This window comes from Lathamus discolor, chromosome 6 (genome assembly GCF_037157495.1).
Source record: "Lathamus discolor isolate bLatDis1 chromosome 6, bLatDis1.hap1, whole genome shotgun sequence".
Taxonomy (NCBI): domain Eukaryota; kingdom Metazoa; phylum Chordata; class Aves; order Psittaciformes; family Psittacidae; genus Lathamus; species Lathamus discolor.
In genome coordinates this window covers 50,893,852-50,918,453 of record NC_088889.1, presented here as the reverse complement: position 1 = coordinate 50,918,453, position 24,602 = coordinate 50,893,852, and the positions used below count along the sequence as shown (strand labels likewise).

The following is a 24,602-nucleotide window of genomic DNA, read 5'->3' as shown; positions in this document are numbered from 1 at the left end:
AATACGGGGTCAGGAACTGTTCTGTGCTCACCACCCACCTCGAATTGCCCCACAGGGGAGCCTGGACATATCTAGGGTTCTGCTACTTCTCCTGTCTGCATATCCAGGGTAAGAGCATGCTGCCTCTCATTTGCTGCCAATCTGCCTGCGGGGGAACCACTGCGGGTTTGCTACTGGTCCAAGCCCCCAGTCTTAAAATATATTGCTTAAATGCCCATGCATAATGCAGATGGTGACACTGCTACCAGAGCTATTAAACAATCAGGGCAAACTACATACCAGGAGCTATGGAAATCTGAGAATGGCAGTGACAGATTTTTCTAGTATTGCATCAGAGACAGATATTTCTCTACCATAGAAAGAAAGGTGGAAACAGGTTTCGTAATGCTACAGGGCAGGGTGGATAATACAGAAGCTAACTAAGGTAGACAGAGCCCTGTCCTCCTGCCTGCCCAACCACGGCTGCCCTAAGAGCACACCACAGCTGTTAAGAGCAGCATGTGCAGCCAACAACCCATAGGAGAACGAATTTCATTACAAAGCATGCCATTCATCTAGGCACTGAAAAGTGTTGAGCATCTACCAGCTTAACAGCGGAGGAATCAGCTCTGTAATAATATGGCCATTTCCTTAAGGGTGGAGTGTTAGGAACCTGTTAAATATCTGGGCCATAGTTGTTAATACAAACTCATGAAATACATAGTGCATTAAAAGCACCTGAGTCAACATTGCTCTAGGAAAGAAACAAATATGAGGATGTTCGAACCTGACCATATCAGCTCATCAGTTTAGAGCTGAAGGCAAGAATATGAGTCTGGCTGCACTAGGAAATAATATGAACTTACAATTTTGCGCCCTGTCCTTACTGGCACAGCTGGCAGCTTACTTCAGTTAACCAGTTTTCTGAACCATAGCTGATATTTGCCAAAGCAGGATCATTGAGGGATCAGATTTTAATGGATTATTTTTCCTACAATAACTTCTATTACAACTACTGATTTGTACCCATAGGGATTAAATAAATGACAAATGTATGTACTTATTCCAAAACAAATTAAATATTTAATGGAATACACTTGAGAGGCAAACCACAATGGGGGGGGGGGAGAGGGCTGGGAAGCCAAGTGCCTTGCCGACACTAATGGGGAGCAACAGGAGCAGTTTTAGGAAATACTTGGTGATATTTAATGGTATGCAGTAGAATGAATGTAGGATGATTGGTACATAAAAGCATGGACAGCTGAACTATAACCAAGGCTACAGGCAAGGGGACAACAGGGGTTTTTTTCAAGCCATTTACTCCCTACTAATGAATGTAACGGACTTAATCACAGAGGCACGGAAAATGGAACAGATCTCCATGCAATCTCAGTTGCTAGGATGCTGCTACCATTGCAGGGTGGTGACCAAATTGCCTTTCCTATTATTAAATTGGAGAAGGAAATCCTGCTACATCCACCCAGTGTAGGATTGACTGCTGCTATGGAAAGGGCTAGGAAGAGCTGCTGTTGAAATATTCCTTTCCAAGCTTTGCTTTTTCCAATCATGCAGAATTAATGCTAAGCACAGACTTCCAGCTACTACTGGATTTATTTGATGCTCTAGAAGTCATCTGCATTTTTCTGATCTTGATGCCCAGCTTCGGACAGCTTTCATTTAAGCCTGCACAGTGCTGAATTCTAGCTTCCTCACTTCCCAAGTCACAACAACATCCTTTGTCCCCTCACTATAATTAAATGTTGGCTTTGAAGAGGCCAGCTTGCTCTTCATCTTTCTTTTTTGCACATCATAACCTAAAAATGAATCCCGACAGGAAACGTGACATACCTAACCATGAAATGTCTCCAGCTAAACCACCTTCCTTGATGAATTCCTTGATGATTAGCCAGTCCTCATGCATCTTATTGGAAGGATGGAGAGCAGTCTGGCTTGCTGGTGTTTCGTCCAAATATTCCAAGTGGGGAATGAGTTTTTTTACTTCAGCTCTGTAATTATAATCTGGTTCCTGGTGAAATGGAGAAAGTGGTCACTTGAGCAGTTGATTTAACAGACCGTGGACTTCCACCAGCAGCACAGCAGTGTTCAACTTGTATGACTGCCACAGAATTTGAAACGCCTTCTATGAGGCAAACCTATTAATTCAACAGAAATAAAGAGTCAAGACTTTCACTTCACCGAGCTTTCTCCTTCCATAATTATTTTTTTATAAAAAAATTTATTGTGAACATGCCCTGAGCAGTGCAAACACATGACACCTGCCCAAAGGCTCCTTTGCTGTTTACCCACTGGTGATTGTGGCGTTTGTTTTACTATGTATAATGTACGAAAGTGTACAAAGCCACTAATGCCCATGGAAAGCCTGGGCACCCTCAGCATTTAGCCAGCCTCTCTCCCTGCTTTTGTGATACTCTGGTTGCTGCATCAATACTCAGGTGATAGGAAGACTTGAAAACATGTGATGAATATTGCTACACCTGCTGATGGAAAAAGGGCATTTTCATGGATTGTGTTTTTAGGCACACCCATAAACTAGGTACAGCGAGCACTGTTGAACTGCACTGGTTTTCTGGGGCAGTCTTCAGGGGCTTGGTGTGTGAGTTTGTTACAAGTGATGGCTTACTTCACACTACATTTGCTTCTGCAAGAAGTCACATACCAACAGCAGGTACACAGAAGGCTAAAATAGACTGCACTTGGGTTTCTTTGTGCTGGAAAAACAATGACATTGCTTCCAAAGCACATGGACTCAGTGTGACAGCCATGGGGGAAAGCATGGGTGTAACCCCTTCTGCATATGTGTGGGGAGCTGATATGTTTAATATGATTCATGAGCACATGCCAATGCTTTGGGACCCCTGAGCAGCAAGGCAATCCAGAACAGTTACAACCGTGCTCAGAGCACACTGCAAATTGGGCTGTTTTGGTGGGTTCAGGTGGTATAGACACCTTCACATGGCACCTTTGTCTTTGGGAAAAGTTACCAATATAGCAGGGCTGACTGGGTCGTGCTGCTTTGCAATGGGATTATTTCTGGTTAAAATAGTCTCAGATTACAAAAAGCAGTAAACAATGATGACTGAAACTAAAGGAAAATATGAAGCAAGAGCACACTGCTAGTGGCAGAATATGAATGGACAGCTCCCTGCAAATCAATTGCTTCATCCAGATAAATGTTATACCTTTCAAGACGTTGCATGCAATACTAGAAAACCTCACAAAGCCAAGTCCTCATTCAGTACAGAGCTCTCACAAACAGAAATCTTCCTGCGGGACCTGCCTGGCTGTATGCTCCCTCCTTCTGCACAAAGCAGCACTGAGGCTGGCAGGGGAACTCACCAAATGGAGGGTGTGTTTTTTGCTGTTGAGAGGCAAACACTGGAGTTCTCTAACTAAGCCTTTAATCTTAATTTAGAAGATGAGTCAACCAATTGCCATGCTGCCCTGTACCACATGTACTCTGAACAGTGTCTGGGCTACAGCCAATTTCCAGCCATGTCCTATTGGAAAGGAGCATCACGTTACACTCATGTTACATTAGTGCAGCAGAGGCTGCAGGATTTATCATCAGGTTGGTGCTCTTGGTTTAGATAACAGGGAAAGATGAGCTCATCTGAAAATCAAATTACAAACAGGCTGTCTGAAAAAAAAAAGCAGTAAATTTAGCTAGAGCATTCTGTAGATTGAAAGTAAATAAATAGAAGAGCTTTTTACAGGGCTGTAGCAAGGGCCAGATTGCAAGAAGGACCTTGAGGAATTAGAGCTGGCCATCTAAGGCACACCAAAATAAGCCCACATCTATTATTTCATATATTTCAGGTTCTATACCCTGAAGAGATACAAACTTCAGCTGGAACCGAGAAAGCAGCAAAGTCCATGGAGAAGATCTCAGCAGCTAAGGGAAGGGCCACCTCCCTGGGGCTGAGCAGCTTCCCAGCATGGAGGCTGGGTCAGAGACTACAGTGAACTTACAGTCTGTCTCTGTTACAGTTCTGTGTAAAACACACCATCCCTTGGCAAATTCTGGCTGGCATTTGAATGAAACTGATAGCACAGGAGTAGGGACAGCCATTCAGCATGGAGAAAAGCAGTAGGGCACACCACCACATACCACTCCTCTTTGAACTTCCATTACATGACAACACACAGCAGCATCCCAAGGACTCATTTCCTTAGCTAAACAAACCAAGGGCAACCTGACATTTCTCCATTACAAGTACATGTAAGGACTGAAGGTGCCAAGTGAAAACTACATCCTCCAAAATCACAACTTTTGTTGAGCAGGAATGATGAGAGAATAGAAATAGACTTTCTATGCTGTTAGAATATACTGCACCATTTTCATGCTAGGCAGCTATGATAAGGAAGTGTCAGAAGTTGTATTTGGCTCCATGAGAGTCAAAAAATTAAGCATGCTTTGTCCATCAGAAGCAGGCAGTGCTTCCTTACTGTAGGAATATGTGTTTTCCTCGCATGATTGCATCTTTTGGTTACAAATAGTTACAAGGGCAGTCTCTGAAGTATACTTCTACCAGTTCAAAACAGAAAGGCAAGAGTACAATATTTTCTTTTGGATTCCAGAGAGGAATATTATCATAGCTAAAGCACTGCCTTCTGTGGCTCATTTATTGAGGGATATGATCAACAATTAAATCTGAAAAATGTGAATAACTCATGTATCTAAGCAGTGAGGACGTTTAAAATATGTGTATGCTTGCTACATGATTGACTGTTAGTGACAGCACCTTGGTTTTCAAGTCTAAATCCAGGACAAATATCAAACCCAACCTTTTATGAAAATTAGTAGCATGGGCATGATCACTTTGAAATGCACAGCAAAGCTATCCTTGGCAGTGTTCAAGGCCAGGTTGGATAAAGCCCTGGGTGGTACGGTTTAGTGTGAGGTGTCCCTGCCCATGGCAGGGGGGTTGGAACTAGATGATCTTAAGGTCTTTTCCAACCCTAACTCTTCTATGATTCTATGGCACAGTGGAGTCACAGCACCAAGACCTGCTTTGCTTTCTAACCCCTGCATTATCAGCTCTTTATGGGGATTGCAGCATTCAAAGTGAGTGCTGTATGCGCATACACCTATGTGTATGTGCATAGGCCTGTGACCTTCCAAAAGACCTGGATGACAATATATTGCTCACTGGCCATAAACTGTAATCTGATGATATGCGTTAGACATTATGTGACCAAAATGAGGAACAGCTTACCTAATTCAACCAAGTTTTTCAAACTCCGCTTTTCCTCCAATTACCTTTTTAGTATATGCCAAGATGCTTGTTTTTATATCTCAACAGATCATTTATCACTGTGTTTTCATCTTTGTGACACAGAGGATCTCATGCCCTCAACAACCTCCACAGAACCTCCACAGAAAAGGTTTTATCATTTCAGTACATAAGAGGTGAACTACTGTAATTTTTGGTAATTTGATTTTAACCTTTCAGGGGAAAGGACAAGTAGCAGTTCCTATAATACTGCCTTTTCCTAGTTTTGTTTGTCTGAGGGTTCAACTTTTGAGTGTGGTGGTCCTGGAGCACTTGCTGTTGGACTAGCAAGCCTCCTAAAAGAAATATAAAAGTCCAAAGACAGACATGTAATTGAGAGATTGCAACTGGCACATTTTGTAAGAAAAATATTGGCTACCTTCTAACCTGCTGCAACATCCCTACAAGCTAGAAAGATCAAATAGCTGGGGTCCATGTTGTCCTTGGTCTTCCTTTAAGATGCCTGTTTGCACTGCAAGCTGGGAGTAGACAGAACAGCTGTATGAATCAGTAAAAGCTCGTTTCGAGTTTAATCCCATTCTCATAGGTAAGAAGAAACACATTGCTAGGAAACAGGGCTGAGTCTTCACTAGCACTCTTTGTATTTCATTTGTGCTCATCTTGTAGACAATACCCATGAGAAGACAATATCAATAGAAATGAAAAATGGGAAATACATCCCATGTCATCACTTAGAATGATACAATAAGATGAAGAAACATAGAATAGTTAGGGTTGGAAAGGACCTCAAGATCATCTAGTTCCAACCTCCTTGCCATGGGCAGGGACGCTTCGCACTAAACCATGTCACCCAAGCCTCTGTCCAGCCTGGCCTTGAACACCGCCAGGGATGGAGCATTCACAACTTCCTTGGGCAACCCATTCCAGTGCCTCACCACCCTTACAGTAAAGAACTTCTTCCTTATATGTAATCTAAACTTCTCCTGTTTAAGTTTGAACCCGCTACCCCTTGTCCTGTCACTATAGTCCCTAATGAAGAGCCCCTCTCCAGCATCCTTGTAGGCCCCCTTCAGGTACTGGAAGGCTGCTATGAGGTCTCCACGCAGCCTTCTCTTCTCCAGGCTGAACAGCCCCAACTTTCTCAGCCTATCTTCATACCGGAGGTGCTCCAGTCCCCTGATCATCCTCGTGGCCCTCCTCTGGACTTGTTCCAACATTTCTCATTTCCAACTCAAAACTAAAAATACATTGCCAAAAATTAACACAATATGTGCAAACTAAGTTCCTCACCTCTGCAGATTCTGCATGTGGCTTCAGACAGATAGGGTTGCCCTCCACTGTCAGTCGGCTCAACTTGCAACAAAGTCCCAGGTACTGCATCTGGTTGATGTCCTCAATATTGTTCCCTTCCAGGTCCAAAACCTCAAGGTGATCCAGCCAGAGCAGCTGGCTCAGGTCAGAGATATTGTTATAGGCTACGTAGAGTTCCTCAGCAGAAGTAGACAAAATAAATATGTAAACCATAGGCTTACACAAGCAACACTCAAGCTTTGCAAAATGTTTTCTAATATTTGAAATGCTACATGACAGCATGAAATTAGCATGCAAATGAACAAGTGCGGCTGCTGCCACCTTAAATAACTAGGGCTAATATGGCAATGAACACTGTGCTGCATTAGGCATCTTCAGGATCAGACCTGAATGTTATACTTCATTAAAAAAAATAAATACTGTGGCATGTCTTAAACTAACACATGCAATTCAAGGCATCTAACTAAAGTTCTTTAGAAAAACAAAGAGTCAGAAGAGAAAAAAGACTACAAGTAATAAGTATCAACTGTAGAGATAGTTTTGAGATTGTCATTTGGTGAGACACAGCTATACTTACTCTTAGAGAGCTGCAGGAAGAGATCCCATCTAAATCGGAGAGCCCACAGTAAGCCATCCACAGGACATAGAGATGGGACAATGTGGTTCCAAGATCCCTTATAAAAGAAACAATCCAAGCTCTATTTGAATGGATTAAGGAACTCCAAACTTGCTTCTTTTTCCTAAGACTAGGCCATTGCTACTTCCTTCAAATTTCACATTGTTTACAATAAATGTCATTAAAAATGTTCACAATCAAAGGTGGAGAAAAAAATTATACCCCTCTCTACCTCTCTCTCAGACACCTTTGTCCTTGTATGACAATATGTCGCTCCAGTTCAGCTTAAGATTCTTCCAAGACCTACATCACGGTAATTCTGTCATAAATCGCAGGTAATTGCTAAGAATTAAGTGAAATTTGTTTATGCTGGCATCATTTGCTCTACACACATAACCCAAATTAACATATCTCAGCTGACTGCAAAGTCACCTCACTGTTCTCCTATGGAGTTACCTTTCTTCCGATTTTGCAGTTGAAAGGAATAGCCCTCTGGCCAAATAACGTTTTTTGAATCAGCAGAAAATTATAATCCTTTCCATCATATTTGCCTACCCTTTAGGTCTAGCAAAATATAAATAAGGGATCATTTATATGAATTCCAACCTTTCTGGTCCTAACCCTGAAAACCACATACTGACCTGCTTAAGTCCATTACCACAGCGTGCAATACAAAGATAATGCAAAATGCAAAAATGGTGGCAAATAAAACTGGGGCTGAATCACCGTCTGTTTTGGCAACATTAGGTTGCATAAAGCCACTACTTGATCATAAACAAAATACAACACTTCATGAAATAACAAACCAATCAGAAACTTAGAATTCTTTACTGTAGCCATGACGTCAGGCTACCTGAATAATAAAGAGCTAATCAGTGAGGAGCTGTATATGAGGACAGTTTATCAGAGGAGATAGAGAGGAGTTCACAGAATCACAGCAATGGTAATGTTGGAAGTGACCCCTGGAAGTAATCTTGTCCAGTCCTGCTCAGACAGGGTCAGTTGCCCAGGACCACATTCAAACAGCTATAATAGTTCTTAAATAGAGATTCGTGGACTTAAAAATGGTGGATTAGCTATTTTTTAATAATATCAATCTTTATAATATATAATAAGTAAATAAATAATAACAATAATGAAATAATACTTTAATGCACTGCCTAGGCAAAATTGCAGAAGAGAAAAATAAAATGGTCATGGGGTCCCTTCTAATCTTGGAATACAGTTCCTTTACTCATGTCTTCTCTCTATGGATCATGGGGGAAAAGAGCAGCTTTGCATTGCCCTCTGAGAACCTCTTGCAGCTTTGATGCAGCCTTACAGAAAATGACCCTACAAACCGCCTGCTTCAGGGATACTGCACAGCCAGCCAGGCCAAGAAGCCAGGAACAGTACTTTTACAAGTGGGGTGGTATTCTGGCCTGGCTTTTTTTTTTTTTTTTTGTTGCAGTTACTCCACTATCTGAACACTTTGGAAGGGCCATGTCAGGAGCAAGGAGACTGCATAAAGCTGAATAAAGGATGGATGCACGGGAAAACATGCCTAGATGCCTCTCTCCTCCGATTTCCCCAATACAGGATTGACCAGGAGTTTCTAGTGTGAAACTGGGGATTTTCACCCCTCTTCCTTCTGGGTTTGTCCATGGGCATCATTCAGACCTATCTCACTTCGTCCATCCTCCACCACTGCAGGAGCTCCACACTTTGGGTGCCTCTGATCATCTCTTCTTTGGATGCTGCAAACTTAAGTAAGCTCATGATGGATACACCATACAATGTGTTTGCATAACATTTTATAGCCTTTGAAGTACAAACAGTGCAGTTGATCTAATGGCCAGAACAAAGCCAATAAGAAAAATCTCTGTCAACAGCACATCTCTTTCTGTCTAAGGCTACTCCTCCTCACAGGAGAAAACCCTCAACTGACATAAACCACAACTGAATTTTGTGTATCTAGGCATCTTGCCCATACTGACACAGGACATTGCTGTCTAGTAGAGACACATGGGTAAAGCAAGCCAAGCAAGCACAGAAACTCCCTTCATGTATAAATGATACAGTTCCTTCTGCCAATTCGCTGCAAGCTTACTTTACCTCTACCTTTTACAGCTATCAGGGCAATGGGGAACACTTGGCATTGTGTCACTGAACCTGTGACCAGATAAGGACCTAAAAAGATGGGAGTTCATCACATTTCCTTCGAACTACTCATTCAGATTTGTCTGTGTTGAAGGATCGTAATGTCCCTGTGTGTTACCACATACCCAGCCTTGCAGAAGGTCTTCCAGGGACTATTTACGTGTATTTTATAAATAAAACAAACACTGGTTTCTAAGGCTTCCTTAAGGAACAGATGCCTCCAAAGTAATATTTACATAAATTTATTATTAGATTTGCAAGCTGCATGCCTATAATAGGAAAGAAATTAAATTAAATTGCGAAAGTAGAACCTACCACCAACCAAGGCCAACACATCCATAAACATAAATATGGCATTAGGAGCAATGTGAAGGAACTACATTGCTCATTTCACAACCCACTTAAAGCACTGATGAGTTTTTCAAATGTCAGGCAAATTTTGCTGCAGAATTTTCTTTTCTGTAAACTGCTGAACATAGCTAAAGAAAGTGGTCACGCTCATTTTTGTATCATTGAAACAGTGTTTCTGGTAGATGCTCTGCTTATTAGGCCAGCAAAACTGAAGACAACGTAACCTGATTATTTTACATGTGTATGGTAAGGTATGATTGATGAATTCTATTTCTACTTTTGTTTGTCTTGTACTTCCTAACTGCAGGTCTTTTGCCACAGAAGGAGCTTTCAGTAACATGCTTGTTCTTAATGTTTCTCTGTCAATATAAAAGATGCCAAAATAAAGCAATGGATTATTTCCCAAGCAGATTTTACACAAGGCCCTGAGAAGAAACAGCTATCCCCTCCATTGCTAAAACCTGCATCACTTCATGGATTTTGAAGAAGCGGTTCCCTCCTCCTACTCAGAGGTCAAAGACTTATACAGTTAAATCATATTTCCCTCTGTGTGTTATGGTTTACAGTTGCAGTGCTGGCTATGGCTAAACCAGTGCACATGAATGGGGTCAGTCCCTACTCACAGCACCTGCTAAGTCACGCACAGCACATATTCACTATGACTTACTGGCCAACAAATCTTCAAACATTCTCCTGCTGCAGACACCATCAGAAGAAGCTAATTTAAATTACTTCTAAAACCTACTTACCTTACTCTTTACAACTTACACTGCCACGTCTATAGTCTCAAATCTGTACCATTTTCATTCATTGGTTGCAGCTCTGACTCTCCTATAGCTAACTTCAGCACAAGTCAGGAGCAGCATGTTTAATAATGTCAGTACTAATCAAAGTATTAAAACTTTTTAAACTGGTTGATTAGTATTAGTACTGCAGAGAAAGAGTTCAGTTGTATATCACACATCTTGGGTACTCGCAAAAGGCAGAACTGCTGCATTTGTTTGCAGTACAACCCAGTGTTTGATAACGGTCTCGTTATTAAGAAATGCTTATACAGGCAATGCTGCAGAAAAGAAAACAAAAAAAAAGAAAGCTAATGGAAACTGGTTTCTTACGAGACAAAAGTTGGCTGCCCCAAGCTCACCTTTAACTCATGACACAACATACTAAGAAAGCATGAATTTGGTTGAGCTGTTTGGTATCACTCAGCCCACATTAGCCCTCTGTTTCAGGAAAGGGAGCTAGCAAGCCAAGGCATCTTTGTCCTCTTCCTCTTCAGAAGAGCACGTCACCTCCTAGGAAGAGCAAATAACTGCATCTCTCCTTCCCTATGATGTAGACAAGCAGCAGTGAGGAGAAGAGGCAAAAGGACTTTTTCCTGTGCCCACCCCTGATCGCCGAACTTTGCTGCAAGTTAAAGCCATGAACAAAGTTCCCTTCACTGACACTGGGGTCATGTTCACTGCTGGAAGAGCCTAAAATTCTGGAACACGCGGTCACCTTTTGGCCCTGCAGATCTTTACTCCTGCGTCCATTACAAGTCATCTCCAGTCAGAGATGTTATCACAGCGAAGTACATCTGCAAGTATTTTATTTGGTAACTAACAAACTAATCTTTTGGAATCTGTGTGAATCATGCTGCATCATCAGAGAAAACTCCCTTGTTAATTACTACACAGATAATAGCTCCCGAGAGCACATCTGCTGCAAGGTGAAACGGCAATGTAAGTCAAAGCAAGCTGCTCCCCACAGCCCCATGCACCTGCATTTCTGAACATACTTCTGAAATATTCTGGCTGGTGAGAAGGGAACTTAAGAGCTTGCAAGAGATGGGAGTGCCGCCTCTGGGACCAGCCCTACTGCATCCAGCACGTCCACCTCGGGGGGGGCTGGAGCAAAGCAAGGAGCTACGTGAGCACACATGACTGCCGTGTCCGTGCAAGTGTGCACATGGGTATGTTTTCATTTATGTCAAGTGGAGAGGGTCAGATCAGACCAAACCAGGGAGATGCATCTCATGACTTTTTAACAAGAAATGGAATCAACGGGAACCTCTCTGATGATAATTCACCAGGGTAAGTTGTTATTTATATTGTTATTAATTATAGTAATAAACTCTGTATAACAAATTACCAGGTTAGCAAGAGAGAAAATCCACTGAAGTTATATGTGGCGTAACAAAACACTCCCCCCAAAATAATCATTGACTGAGACAAAGATTAATGAGACACAAATCAGAGATCAGAACCCTCCTGTATTAGGCATGACATAAACATATAGGAAGTGACAGTTTCTATTAAAAAACTGGGGTTGAGAATATGATTGAGAAGTTTGACAGCTGAAATAAAGAAAAAAGAAAAAAAAAAAGATGCATTGTACAAAGCTGGTGGCAGTTGCTCATATGGTGCAGCACAGAAGTAACCCAGTGATGTGCAAACAACAAAGACCATATTAAAAGAAGCGGAGGACACTGTAGAGGAATTATAGCTCCCATTAATATACACAATGGATAATTCAATACCAGTGGACAAGTTTCCTGTTCCGAGTGCGTGGAAGCTGAGAACTTTACAGAAAGGGCAAGGAAGTAATAGGTAAAACAACCGTATATCCTGCAGCTCAGGTTTGAAGCAGAGACAGGGCACGCAGTGGGAATGTATATGTCATATCTTTTAGTTGTGATAAACAGAGGATTACAGCCTCTAAGGCTGCCAAACCAATGTCCTCCAGAGCAGTTACTCTACAGGCACCTACGCACTTGCCTGAAGAACACACACTGAATACCAGATCATGTTTTTAGTATCCAAAAGTGGCAAGAAACCAACATATAGTTTCATCTTGGACCTATACATTTGCGTTTATAATTGATTTTTAAAAAGTAATACTAATAAACTGAAGGGTTTGAAACCTGGGTTCTGACTATCTCCGGATACTGCTGCAGGGGTGGGAATGAATCGAACAACTCTGCGTTTCTGCGAGGGTCCTGGCAACACCCCCCACACTTGTGCACAGCCCTTTAGGATTTCTTTCCCATGAAATCTGATGCTCCCATCTTGTCATCACTCCCCCAGCCTGGGGGAGAACAGAGGGGCAAGGAACAGTTTGGCTTACAACACCTAATAACGAGTTTGAGAAATAATGTGTTCTTCCATTAATCCAACATCCTTGTTCTTCAGGGATTGATTCATTCCAGCCAAAATTTTACTGGACAGAGACCAGTCCTAGAGAGCCAAATCCTGCTCTTGGTTTCACCACAATAAATCTTAAATAGCTCCACTGAGATCAAGCTACCCGGTAAACACTTACAACAGCACAACCCTGAACACATTCATCAGCTTTAAAACTGTAGTTTCTTTTGGAAGCTGTTTTTGAATCATTCACCTTGAAATAAAACACTATATCCACTGAACTTGCAAACTATCTCAAAGCACACATGCATCTGTTGAATAAATCTTCAGTAGCAATGCATCTAAAATAGCCATTAATGTGGATGTTTTTTGGTTTTAAGGTTGCTCTGAACACAGATGCACTGGTAAGTGAAGAGGTTAGGATTTTTAAAAAGTGACCAAACTACGCTCTTCCAAAATAAAGGAAAAAAAGAAATCTCATCTCCGATCTACAGAAATCAAGTAGAATCTATCAAGCAGCACTGCGATAACAATGATCCGGTCCATATGTCAGCACACAATGGTTTGGTTGTACAGATAATTCTGACATCAGAAGCAAAAACTTTTAAAGCCTGAATGTTATTTAAATCAGTAACATATGTCCTAATAGGAAGCTTACATAATAGTTTCATTGTACTCTCAAATAGCTGTATTCGAAATTGTAAAACTGATTGTATGCATGTGTTGCTCATACTTGATCAAAACCGCCATAGAGGCCCCAAGTCATCAAGCAGTGCTGAGGCCATGTCCTTATATCCTTCCCGTGTCCTTTTGCAGTCAGACGAATGTCGTATGAATGTGAAGACCAGACTGGCTTTGCAGTATTGCAGCCTTGGTTGGTTTTGTACTTACTCTTCCAAATTCAAGTAGCAATACGCTAAATACCATTGTCTTGCGTCTCCTCTGTCTTGCACGCCACAGTGATGGCACATAGGTTGCCTTTAGAATTTTAAGCTTACTTGAGCAAATATGAACCACTGCCCAAGGTGTAACCTAACAAGGATCATGTCCCATCTTTAGCTGCCAGAAGCCCACTTTTAGGCTGAAATGCCATGGAAACGTAGCACTTAATATTCTGGCTTCATTCTGAACTCTGCAGCTTTTCCACTTTTCCAAGTAAGAGTTCTTAACCCTGCTGATGTGTGTTATTGGAGACTTCAAAAACTAAGCGAAAAGAAACTTTGCTAGGCAATTCTCAACTCATAAGCTTAAACATGTCAGCGAAAGGCAAACGTGTTTTGGGCTGAACAGAAAGCATGCATTTACAAAATGTCTTTTTAAATAACTCTCTTTTACATGCAAATGAAGAATTTCTGTGTGAATGAACAGTTATTGTTGACAAACGTCTTTGCAGTAGGGTGTCTCTGTTGTCCCATCTTTTTGAGGCAACCTTCACATCAATAAGAAGCTGTTTCCTGAATGGGCTGCAGCAGTGGTGCTGCTGGTCATATTTCTCCCAACAAAAGGATTTCACAGTTTTATTCCTTTTTTTGTTTGTTTTTGTTGCTCCTCAGTAGCTTTTGTTTTAAGCTTCAAGTCTGGAAAGGGGCAAAGGACTGGCATATTGCTTTTTTACCTGTGGGTCTCTGCTGCACATTTTGCTGACAGCAGGAAATGCAACTCCCATGGTGCTGCACAATGGGTAAGTTGCGGAGAGCATTCAAGGCTTCATGCTTCGTCCAGCTCCCAACTCTGCCTCCTCAGTTTTGTTATGCCAAAGGGAAAGCCAGTTGCTGCAGCTTTCATGGGCTTGCTAAATCAGCTTGTGATTATCAAGAAGCCACATGCTTTTGGCCAGCACTTTCTCTAAAGTGAAAGCCTGAAAACAAGGACAGAAGCCTACCCAGCTACAGCAAAGTCACAAACCATTCAAGGCAGTTTGGTTTTTGTAGAGGACTAGAGCCAGAGACCATGCTGATAGAGTACTTGAGCTCTGCCATGACACATCTGTGACCAACACTTCAACCAGAGACACTCCATAAAAATCCTTGTTCCACTAACACCAGTGCCAAAACTCCTCCTGCCTTCAGTGGAGCTGAGATCTCCCTCCCTGGTGCCAGCAGGCTAAGATGTCATCTAGAGACAGGAGATGACAATAGAGTTAAAATCCAACCCCAACCAGATACATCTCTGGGCTGTTCTTCACTTACAACATTTTCACTTGTTGTTGCTTTTCATTGCCTCATTGAACTCACTGTAGCAACCACGATATTACACTAAGTGCTATGCTACTTGCAAGCACTTTATTTTCCATGTCAGACTATACCTCATTCAAACCAAAAGTGCTTGCTGAGACCAAGAAGAGAGAGGTATTTGTAAATTAAATTCAGTGCTGATACGCACACTTCTGCAACTAGTCATAATCATGCTTAAGTTAACACAGACACTTCTGTTAGAGTTAATACACATGAAATACAGATTTAGTTTCAAGTGTTCTCATTTTTAGTCGCTGTCAAAAAACTTAAAGGAGAATAATTGGCTTGATCAAAGTTGATGTGCTTGGAGTTAGGAACAGCAATTCCCTAACACATGAATATACAGTGTGTGTGGGAAGGATAACGTAATATTGTGTTAATTTCCTTTTGATCATTAAAGCTTCTGTTCAGCTTACTTACTGGTAGCATTTTAACAATGAAAGATCAGTTGCCTTAACTCAGGTCCCACAGTCTGAAAGGAGTAGGGATTGTCAAAGTGTGGTTCTCTGGGCCAAGACCTGCCCTTGATCTTTTTTTTCCACCCTACTCCAGCTCCTGCCCTTGGCATGAAGCTGCACCCCAGAGATGCTGTCAAAACCCACTGCACTGTGCTGCATCTCACTGGGTGCATTCCATCTTCCACAAGAGCAAGTGAATTTTCAAACAGGATAAAGCTGAGATAGTAAATAAAACTCTCACACCCACATATCCATTGCTGCTCAATTTAGCCCCAGAGCTACTGACAGTTCCTATAGCTTTGGCAGTCGTTCATTCTCATTGTTGAAAGTTTACATATTAAAAAAATAAAAGATAATGAAACTGTGGTTACAGAATGAATTATTTACATTAAAGGAATGAATCCCACAGTGCTTTAAAATTTCCTGCATGAACAACTTTTCAGTCTCCCACACGCTGTGTGCCTGTTTCACAGCGTGCTCCAGGTCTGAGCTTTGGCAGAGTAAGACAGATATATTGCAGCTTTGATTTAGTATAGATTTTATCCTTCAAAATCAACACTTGAAACTTTAAATGCTGCAGGGTAAGCAGAAGGAATATTCTGTAAAAGATCCAAATCAGTTGACAGATTCAGTGATGTTAAGACACACAAATAAAAAAGCCTTCAAACCCATGTTTCTAAGTACCAGGAAAAAATTGAATTCTAGATTAATTGACCATACAGAACTAAAGAATTGGATCAGCTGTGAGTTGCTATTCAACTTTTGTCATGGTAATGGCTACAGAGCTTCCACTGGAAAAACAACCAAAACTTGAGATGCTGCAGAAACAGGTTGATATGAAAACCTAGAGGAAAAAAAGTAAATTAAAGTGATTTAGTCTGAATGTACAGTGATGGGAATGCAGGTTCTTAAGCTTCTTTAGATTTGGCACATTTGTAAGATACTAATGATTTTCTTCCATGGCTGATGGGCATTTCTTCCTTCCTTTCTTTTTTTATCCGTGCATATATTCAGTAAGAAAACAGAATAAATACAGAAGCTTGCAAGGAACAGATACGGGAACAACTTGTGCCTGTGAATGGCTGGCAAATGCCAGTTGATCTCCTCTGAATTTATTTTCTCTTTCAGCTTCTAATGTTCACCCCAGATTTGGCATGATAGACTTGTCTACATACTTCTCAAGTCAAGACTTTTTTCTTAGATGATAGGTTCAAGAGATACATTCTCTGCTTCTACTGGCCTCCAGATGTTCTTTTGCGACAAGCAAATGATGCAGGAAAGAAGCTTGGGGGACCCCTGAGCCCATCAGCCTGACTACTGAGGCAGATGGTACCTTCTTGGTTTCCATACTGTCTGAGAGAGCTGCTACAATGCAGAACCTCAGCATTTATTTCACAATATACTAACAGACATCCCAGATCTGGTGCGGGTGTTTTAACTGGATGTACATTAAATTCCACACCCCATAGCTTGACTCCTTCCAAGTCAATTCCCACTCCAGTGGGATCTAGTGGTACGTGTCGCAATGTGTCCTCAGTCATGGAGATGAGCCTTATGGCAGAGGTGCAAACCCTCACAGGGGCTCTCAGCTGCCAAAGAAGCCACTGATAACTTCCCCTGATCAAAGGAGAAACCTCATCACATGTGAGCAGAGTAGCTCCTCAGCCGCATTATCCAAAAGCAGACACTCATACCATGAATTTCAGTGGCTCTCTGTATCTCTTCAGCGAAGACAAAGGTTTCCAAATTGACCTACCTACCAATTTTTACATAAGCTAACTCAAATGTATTGTACAATAATATGGTATCACTGTTAAGTACAGACAGTAGGAAATGAAATAACTGTATTTCACAAGACATAAATATATAGATATACCCATATACAGTTTTCTTTCAGACTATGTTGAGACTAACATTTCTTCCACTCCATTAAGTTAGCTTGGGAAAGCAAAAGGAAAAGAAACCTCATGATGATGGCTATGAGTGGTATTTAATATTAATGAGTGTAAAAGGTAGAGAAAGATGACTCCCCCGATCATGATATTTTGTGAATTTAAAAGTAAATACCAGTTAACCAAAACTATTTAATAAAAAATAATGAGATTCTTGAAAACAAAAAACCCCAATCCACTCAGGAAAAACAAACCAAAATGCACTTTTACCTTAAAGTAATGGGAAGAATCGCTTTATATTGCAGATGAGAGCAAATACTCAAAATATACAAAATTTTCTTATTCACATACATGAACCTTACAGAAGGTCTTTTCAACAATGGTGGCTGTATTGTTTAAACACATATGAGTGACAAAATAAGACTCATTACACAAATAAGCACATTTTCAACTATTTTTAAGATCCTCCAGTATGATTCAGCAACTATAATGTGTTTATTCTGTAAGGAGAAAAATTATGATTCTGATACTTGATACTAGGATAAAAATTTAACATGTGGCCATAAAACCTTTTTTTCTTTAATTTAAGAAGTTTTTATGCAACAAATGTTACATTTAAAAACTGGGTTTACCTTGGGATGCTAAGGGACCTTACTAGGGATAATTATTATAATTATAAATAAGGGCAAGATAAACTAAACAACAACAAATAAAGTAACCCAAAGCACTGTAAGTTCTTGCCTATGGTGAGATGAAGCGAGGAAAGTGGGTAATAGGACTGTGAGGATGATGAAGTTCAAACCAGGAGATGCTACCAAATGGTCTTTCAAACGTACAATCCTTCGTAAAACTTCTGTTACCAAAAGTGGGTTGTAGGCTTCATTATCAGACATTGTTTTTCAGATTCTCACCTCCACGAGAAGAACATAAAGTGCAGCTTAAGGCAAAGGGTGAAGAATGTACACGTATTGATACCTGCTGATACGGAATTGCAAACAGCCTAAAACATGAAGGCATTTCTAATTTCTTTTTGCAGGTACTGATCCACCCCTGAGACACCTGGTGCACCCTGTAAAGATCTCAGGACAGAAAGATAAAACTGTGCCAAACAGCAAATCAGAAATAAATCTATTGAAAAAGTGTGCATGTATTTTAGGAAAAAAATAGCTGCAGGTCCTTTGTGTGCAGTAATGTGTCCACAGAAAAAAAGAACAACTAAATTGACTTCTAGGAGAATATTTTGTAGAAATTAGATTGTAAAAACTGATTGCACACTGAAATTCTATTTATTTCTTCATTGTTTATTCATATTGCTTGGCAGCTACCAACTGATGAATACAACCACACAGCTTACTCTCCCCTCCAACCTGACTCTCCTGCTTTTTTAAAATCAGCATTCCAAGAACATAATTTCCCACTGAATATAATTATTTTCAATTAAAAAAACCCCAAAACAATAAACTAAAACCAAGCTGCAGACAAGCAACTCTTGTACAAGAGAATTGAAGCAACCTACAAACTCATTAAACCGATGCTAAGATTATTTTCCTACCTATTTCCATGAAGACAGCAATTCCACAGCTCCACTGACAATTGGCTATTTACTTCTCCTTCCCATCCCAGTTCTTTGGATTTTCTCAGACAACAATTATAACCATTCTTTCTCATCATTGACTAAAATGAACATTTTGGTGTAAATTTTCATTAGTGATACCTGACATTGACGGCTGGGTCAGAGCAGCTGCAAACCCTAATAGCCAGGCATGGAAGTACTTAGTTGCTGGCAGAGATCAACTAGTTATTACCCGTGTTTTTATTTATCATATTATAGTAGCCATCCAGAGCATGTAAGTGAGATCATGATCCCATTACGCAAAGCCTTGCACATAACTCATTCAAAAGACTGTGTCTGCCCTGGAGACTGAAACTGAGATTGAAAATACAGAGAATTTCTACAGCTCACACAGGATGCTGTAGAAACAACAGCTAACACAGGAACTGAGTCATATTTTTAAAGTCCTAGTGCAGTGGCTCATCCACAAAGCCAAGTCTTGCCACAACCTAGCCTAGTCAAAACCTAGTCAGCCACAAAGCCCCTAGTCATTACCATTGCTATCTCCAGTTGGTTCAAAGAGTAAAGCTGCCCCTGTAATCCCAGAGACTGGAATGAGGTGAGATGGTGGACCCCTAAAAGGTTCCTCATTCACTAAAAACAAATCGGTGCGTCTTAAGTAATCACTACTTGTAAGCAAATAGTATTTGTATAGAACTTCATACGTTCCCTTTGGAAATGACAAAAGCTTTTGTCTGTGTATTTTCTTGATGAAGGAAATGAGACATGGTGTATAGAGTGTGAGAGGAGCCAGAGATGGGGCTTTTGCAGGTGTGGATGCATGCACTTACTTGTGCTCACAGACCTTAGAAGAGTGAGGGCTGAATTCTTCCCGTGAGACCAAACAGTCTATCCTCAAATGTCAGAGAAGTAAGGCAGGGAACCTCTGTTCTCAGACCTTCTCAGAATGGGAAAGCTGAGAAATATAGGTCTCCCCTTTAACTCACTGACACCCTGGAACACACCATACTGTCAGCACATCCACAACTTGGGGACTTCTTGATTTGAGATGAGCCACATCTGCTTGGTGGACAACAACAAGTGAAGCTGGACCCCAGAGAAAATTATATATGGAAAATGTCTGAGGCATTCATGTCAACAAGCCCAGGCCCCAGCAGAGGCGTTTGCTGATCAAATATTCAACAGAGCTACACTGGCAAGGTAGTGGCTGAGGCAGAAGTAAAGAGAAGCTGAACTCTCATCTCAGATAGGTGTATGGCACAAGAAAACACCCTGAAAGGAAAGGACACTTTTTACCAAACATATTCAAAGTGGTGTGCTTACTTAGATGGGCAGAGAAAAGGGGTACAGTTATTTATTAAATGATGGGTTTACCTTAACTTGCAGGTGTTTCCTGGCAGATTTGCTCCATACTTTATCTATTATTTATTTACTTCGCTATTTCACTAGCCACATTCACTCCCTAAAAAGTGTTTCGGTCTCTGATGATCTTGTTAAGGTTTTTATATCCTGTATTGTACCACAGCTTGGATCACAAAATAGAAATTTGATAGTGGTGCCCCTGGGGACAGAAAACTACCTCCATGGAACGGCTCAGGTGACAGTGAAAGCAGATCCTCTCTGCTCTAAGACGACATGAATGCACTAGACCTTCCCCACTGACCCTGTCATGACCAGGGGACTTTTAAACTTGGAGCTGCAATGGTAGGACCTATCTCTTAACCCTGTTCCTTACAGGTATGCTCTGTACCTGGCAGCCTGAAATCAGTGGCAGGGGAGTTTCAGCTAGGGAAGGTGGCATAAAACATGATGTTGCAGGCAAGAACCACGGAAAGACACTGTAAGGCCATGAACTTGCGCTGGTGTCCCCCATGCTTGCTGTAGAATGGAGCCTGACTTCCAGAACCACAGCGGTGTATTTGTACAGAAAACAAGTTCAGCTTTCCTCGCTGGTGAATCAGCCTGTCAGACTCTCTGATGTCTAAAGTTGCAAAGACAGTCACACTCTCTACTTTGGGCACCTGACCTGGTGAAATTAAACCAAGGAAAGACAGATGCAACATATTGCCTTCCTAGTCAAGGGAGAGCTAGGCATCTCAGAGAGGTCTACCCAGAACACATAAAATGGTCAAAGCAATCAGATTTCCCTAGGGCCTAATGCAGACAGAATGACTGTGCTTTACTGAAAATAATCCAGTCAACTAAAAGTAGCCACATTTCTGTCCCCAGATCACTACATTTTATCAATGATACGAATGTCCTTAAAGCTGTCAATGGTAAGCAAAACCTGAGGCCACCATAATGTAGCCAAGGTTTGTAATATTCCCAGGGATCTGCAGGCATTAATACAGAGAAGGCTTATTAATACAGAGATTAAGAATCAACTCAAATGCTTTCCTAGCTCCTGGCAAGCACCCAAAGTCCTCAAAGAACATGTTCTTAAGATAGACTTCATAGCAACCTTAACTGCTGAAGGACTTTCAGGCTGCCTACACAGAAGAAATAACAGAACAGTTTCTTCCTAAAGAAACTAGACTACATTTGAAACAATGCTTTCCCCATCCAGAAAGGCAAGCGCCAAAGTAAACAGCGATGCTCTGGGCACTGAAATAAGGACATGAAGGGATTCACTCAGACCAAATGAGAGCAATGGCTCTCTGACTGCATGTTTAAGCACAGCCTAGAGCAAGAGCACCTGATCCCTCATTAAACAATATAAGCAAATACTGTAATACAAATAAATCATCTGCTGACAAATATTTGCATCTTTAATGCAAACTAAACTGAATTGATTTTAGATAACATTTTGGGATTTTATCTATCATCAAAATAACACTGATCCCTGTTGCACAAAACTCATTGCATTTATGTGTAGTACCTATGCTAAAGGCATAGTAGTCCAGTAACTGGGAAAAAAAAAAAAAAAACCAACCAAACGACAAAACCCTAACCCAAAACCCAGAAGAAGTGACAGGCAGAAGAAAAAGCAAACCGGAGAAGAAAGAGAACAAGGAAAGGAATAAGCAAAAATGACAAGGAAAAAACAAATTTAGAGGGAAAATGGCCCTAAATTTCTTCTGCTTGAAAGAAAACTAAGCAGCAAACAGTGGGTGTCTAGACATACACTATCAATAATACATCAAATTTTGGGCTGATCAGTATCATGGCTTAGCCTTATACAAGATGGTATAACTTGGTCCAGATTCAGCAAAGCACTCAAGCTAATGTTCTATTTTCAGGTTTTGAGCAGTTCCATCAAAGTCAAACTTTTTGTGACTTTAGGAGGTGAGCATTTGCTTAAACTCTTCGTTGGATAAGTACTAAGGAGTATTATTCCTATATTTAAATTCCTAGAGATCCTAATTCAGGTCTCCAAAATATTTTTAAACATGGGTTTAAAGCCTTTGCCCTCAATTAAGAAAGAATCAGTTTGGCTCTGATTTCTTAGAGTCATGAAATGATCAGCAAAATCCCTACTCAAATCACTTGGCTCACATTTGCAGTTATTTTTTTCATAGTTAAGGGGGCTTGAAACTTTCAAAAAGTGAATGCAGAGATTCAAAAAGTGAATGCAGAGATTCAAAAAGTGAATGCAGAGATTCAAAAAGTGAATGCAGAGATTAGCTACACCCTAAAATGTAGCTTAATCTTGTCCCCAGGAGCTGGTGTTAAAAAAAAATAAATAAAAGAAATAATAATAATAATAAAAAAATCTATCCTAAGACTCATAGAAATATGAGAGTTGTTGAATTTGAATGTACTCCGCACCTTGCTTATTTGAGCCTTCAGGAGAACTACCCATTTCCATGATGACTTTACTGACTAAGATGGGCCAGGATTACTGTCCTCTTGTTTTGGGGGACTGTTCTGCAATAGGACAAGAGCAATTTGAGAACTGCATGCAACACATACTGCAGAAAGAGATGTTAACTCTGCCTAGATGAAGGAAATACATTTTCTTTCTCCTATATCCCTCATACTTACTTTTGTCCCCACATTCTGCAGTTTCTGCGTTTCATCTGACTTAAAATACAATAACTTCTCTCTGTTACAAGCAGTTGCTTAGGTAGCCCTGAGACGATCAGTCTTCTGCTGGCTACAATGCATACAACTGAATGGGGGGAAATGAACTTTGGCTGGTGAAACAGCTTGTCCTATAAACTTACGGGAACTGGGTCCTGAGATCCCCGTATGTGATTTAAAAGCCCTTTCATAAAGGTATCTATCTAACATTTTTAAACAGATCTTCTAATTAATCCCTGAATTGAGAATAAAAGCAATCTGATAAAAAAATACGTAGGCTACATGCCAAAAACAGAAGTAGTAATTCATTGGCATTGAAATATAGTTCTTTTACTGGAAACATTACGAAGATGAGACTAAGAGGAGGACCGTGTGTCATCACAAAAAAAAGGGGGGGACAATTTTTAACAGGCACTCTTTAGAATAGGCTCCATGTTTCACCCTCAATTATCAGTTCATCAATCTAGAATTTCTTAGCTGCTAGCAGATGGACAAAGGTCACCGAAAAAAGGACCTCATTAAATTCGTGCAATTTGGAAAATTAACCACAATCTGAACTAATTTCTTTCCACAGTACACTAGATTTTCCAGAGTTGTTCATCTTTAGTAAAAGGCCAGTAAAAACTAAAACCCAGCAACAGCCAAAAAAGAAATTCCCTTTCAACTGCCAGGCTGGATTATGTGCAAATAAATTTGGATACATTTTCCTTATAGATTAAATGAAATAGTTGATAATGATATCCTGCACTTAGACATAACCTTTCAAAGTTTCAAGTATTCAAAAGTAACACAAGCTTTAGGAGGGCTGGGGAGGGACCATGAATTCACAACTAATGTAGTTCCACTACATTCCCCAACAAAGAAATCAGAGCTTCTTTAGGAACTACCAGGAAAAGCCAATATCCAAACTCACTGAGGTAGCAAGCCTTGCCCTTCCATGCAAAACTGTAATACACAAGTACCTTGATTCCTCAAGCCCCGAACATCCCTCCTTTAATTTCTATTGAATCAACACGCACCTCAGCATCCTCACAACTTCAGTTCCTACATGAGATTGATAGGAGTAAGTGTTTTAAAAATAAAAAAATAAAAAAAACCTATCAGTAACCAAAGTCAGGATCATAAATCCTTATTTTGACATCTCCCTATATGCAGTTAACTATTAAGAGAATTCTTCCTCAATTTTCAAACTGAAAACAATGTTTTCATCCTAAAACAATTAGGAAATTGTACTCTGCAAGACAGAACAAAACAAAACTAAAGTGACAAAAAGCAAGTTTCCCATCTTATTAACCACTCATGCATACACACTGACAGTTTTTTGTTTATAATGATTCATTATAATACAATTTTTTTCACATAATATAGCATGAACAGAACGTCTTCTTTCAACACTCGAAGTATATGCAAAATAACCTCTACCTTTTGCCTGCTTTTCTGCCCGCTTTTCTGCCCTAACCTTCTTTTCAGTAAACAAACCAATCTTCCAGTCTGTCCTTACGAGACATTTCCTGTTATCTGCTGCCCGTTTTCAAATTACAACCACAATGATTCTGACCTTATGGCTGAGAAAGTCTGTGGGAATTGCTTTTAGTGAAAAGAACATTTTTCCTATCATCCCCAAAACCCTCAGTTGCCAGGGTTTA

At 40.6% G+C, this 24,602-nt stretch overlaps 1 protein-coding gene across 5 annotated transcripts in view; it reads right to left on the bottom strand.

Annotated features, from left to right (window-relative positions):
* LRRC56 (leucine rich repeat containing 56) overlaps positions 1–24,602 on the bottom strand; it is a 66,617-nt gene that overhangs the window by 9,291 nt on the left and 32,724 nt on the right. For 4 of the 5 annotated variants that reach the window (XM_065686823.1, XM_065686822.1, XM_065686824.1 and 1 more), the window contains 3 exons: positions 7,123–7,219; positions 6,525–6,722; positions 1,828–2,005 (listed from right to left, as the gene is read on the bottom strand). In XM_065686823.1, the coding sequence (XP_065542895.1) occupies positions 1,828–2,005; positions 6,525–6,722; positions 7,123–7,219 (473 nt within the window). The remainder of the gene's footprint in view (positions 1–1,827; positions 2,006–6,524; positions 6,723–7,122; positions 7,220–24,602) is intronic. The other variant, XM_065686826.1, reaches the window with a different exon arrangement.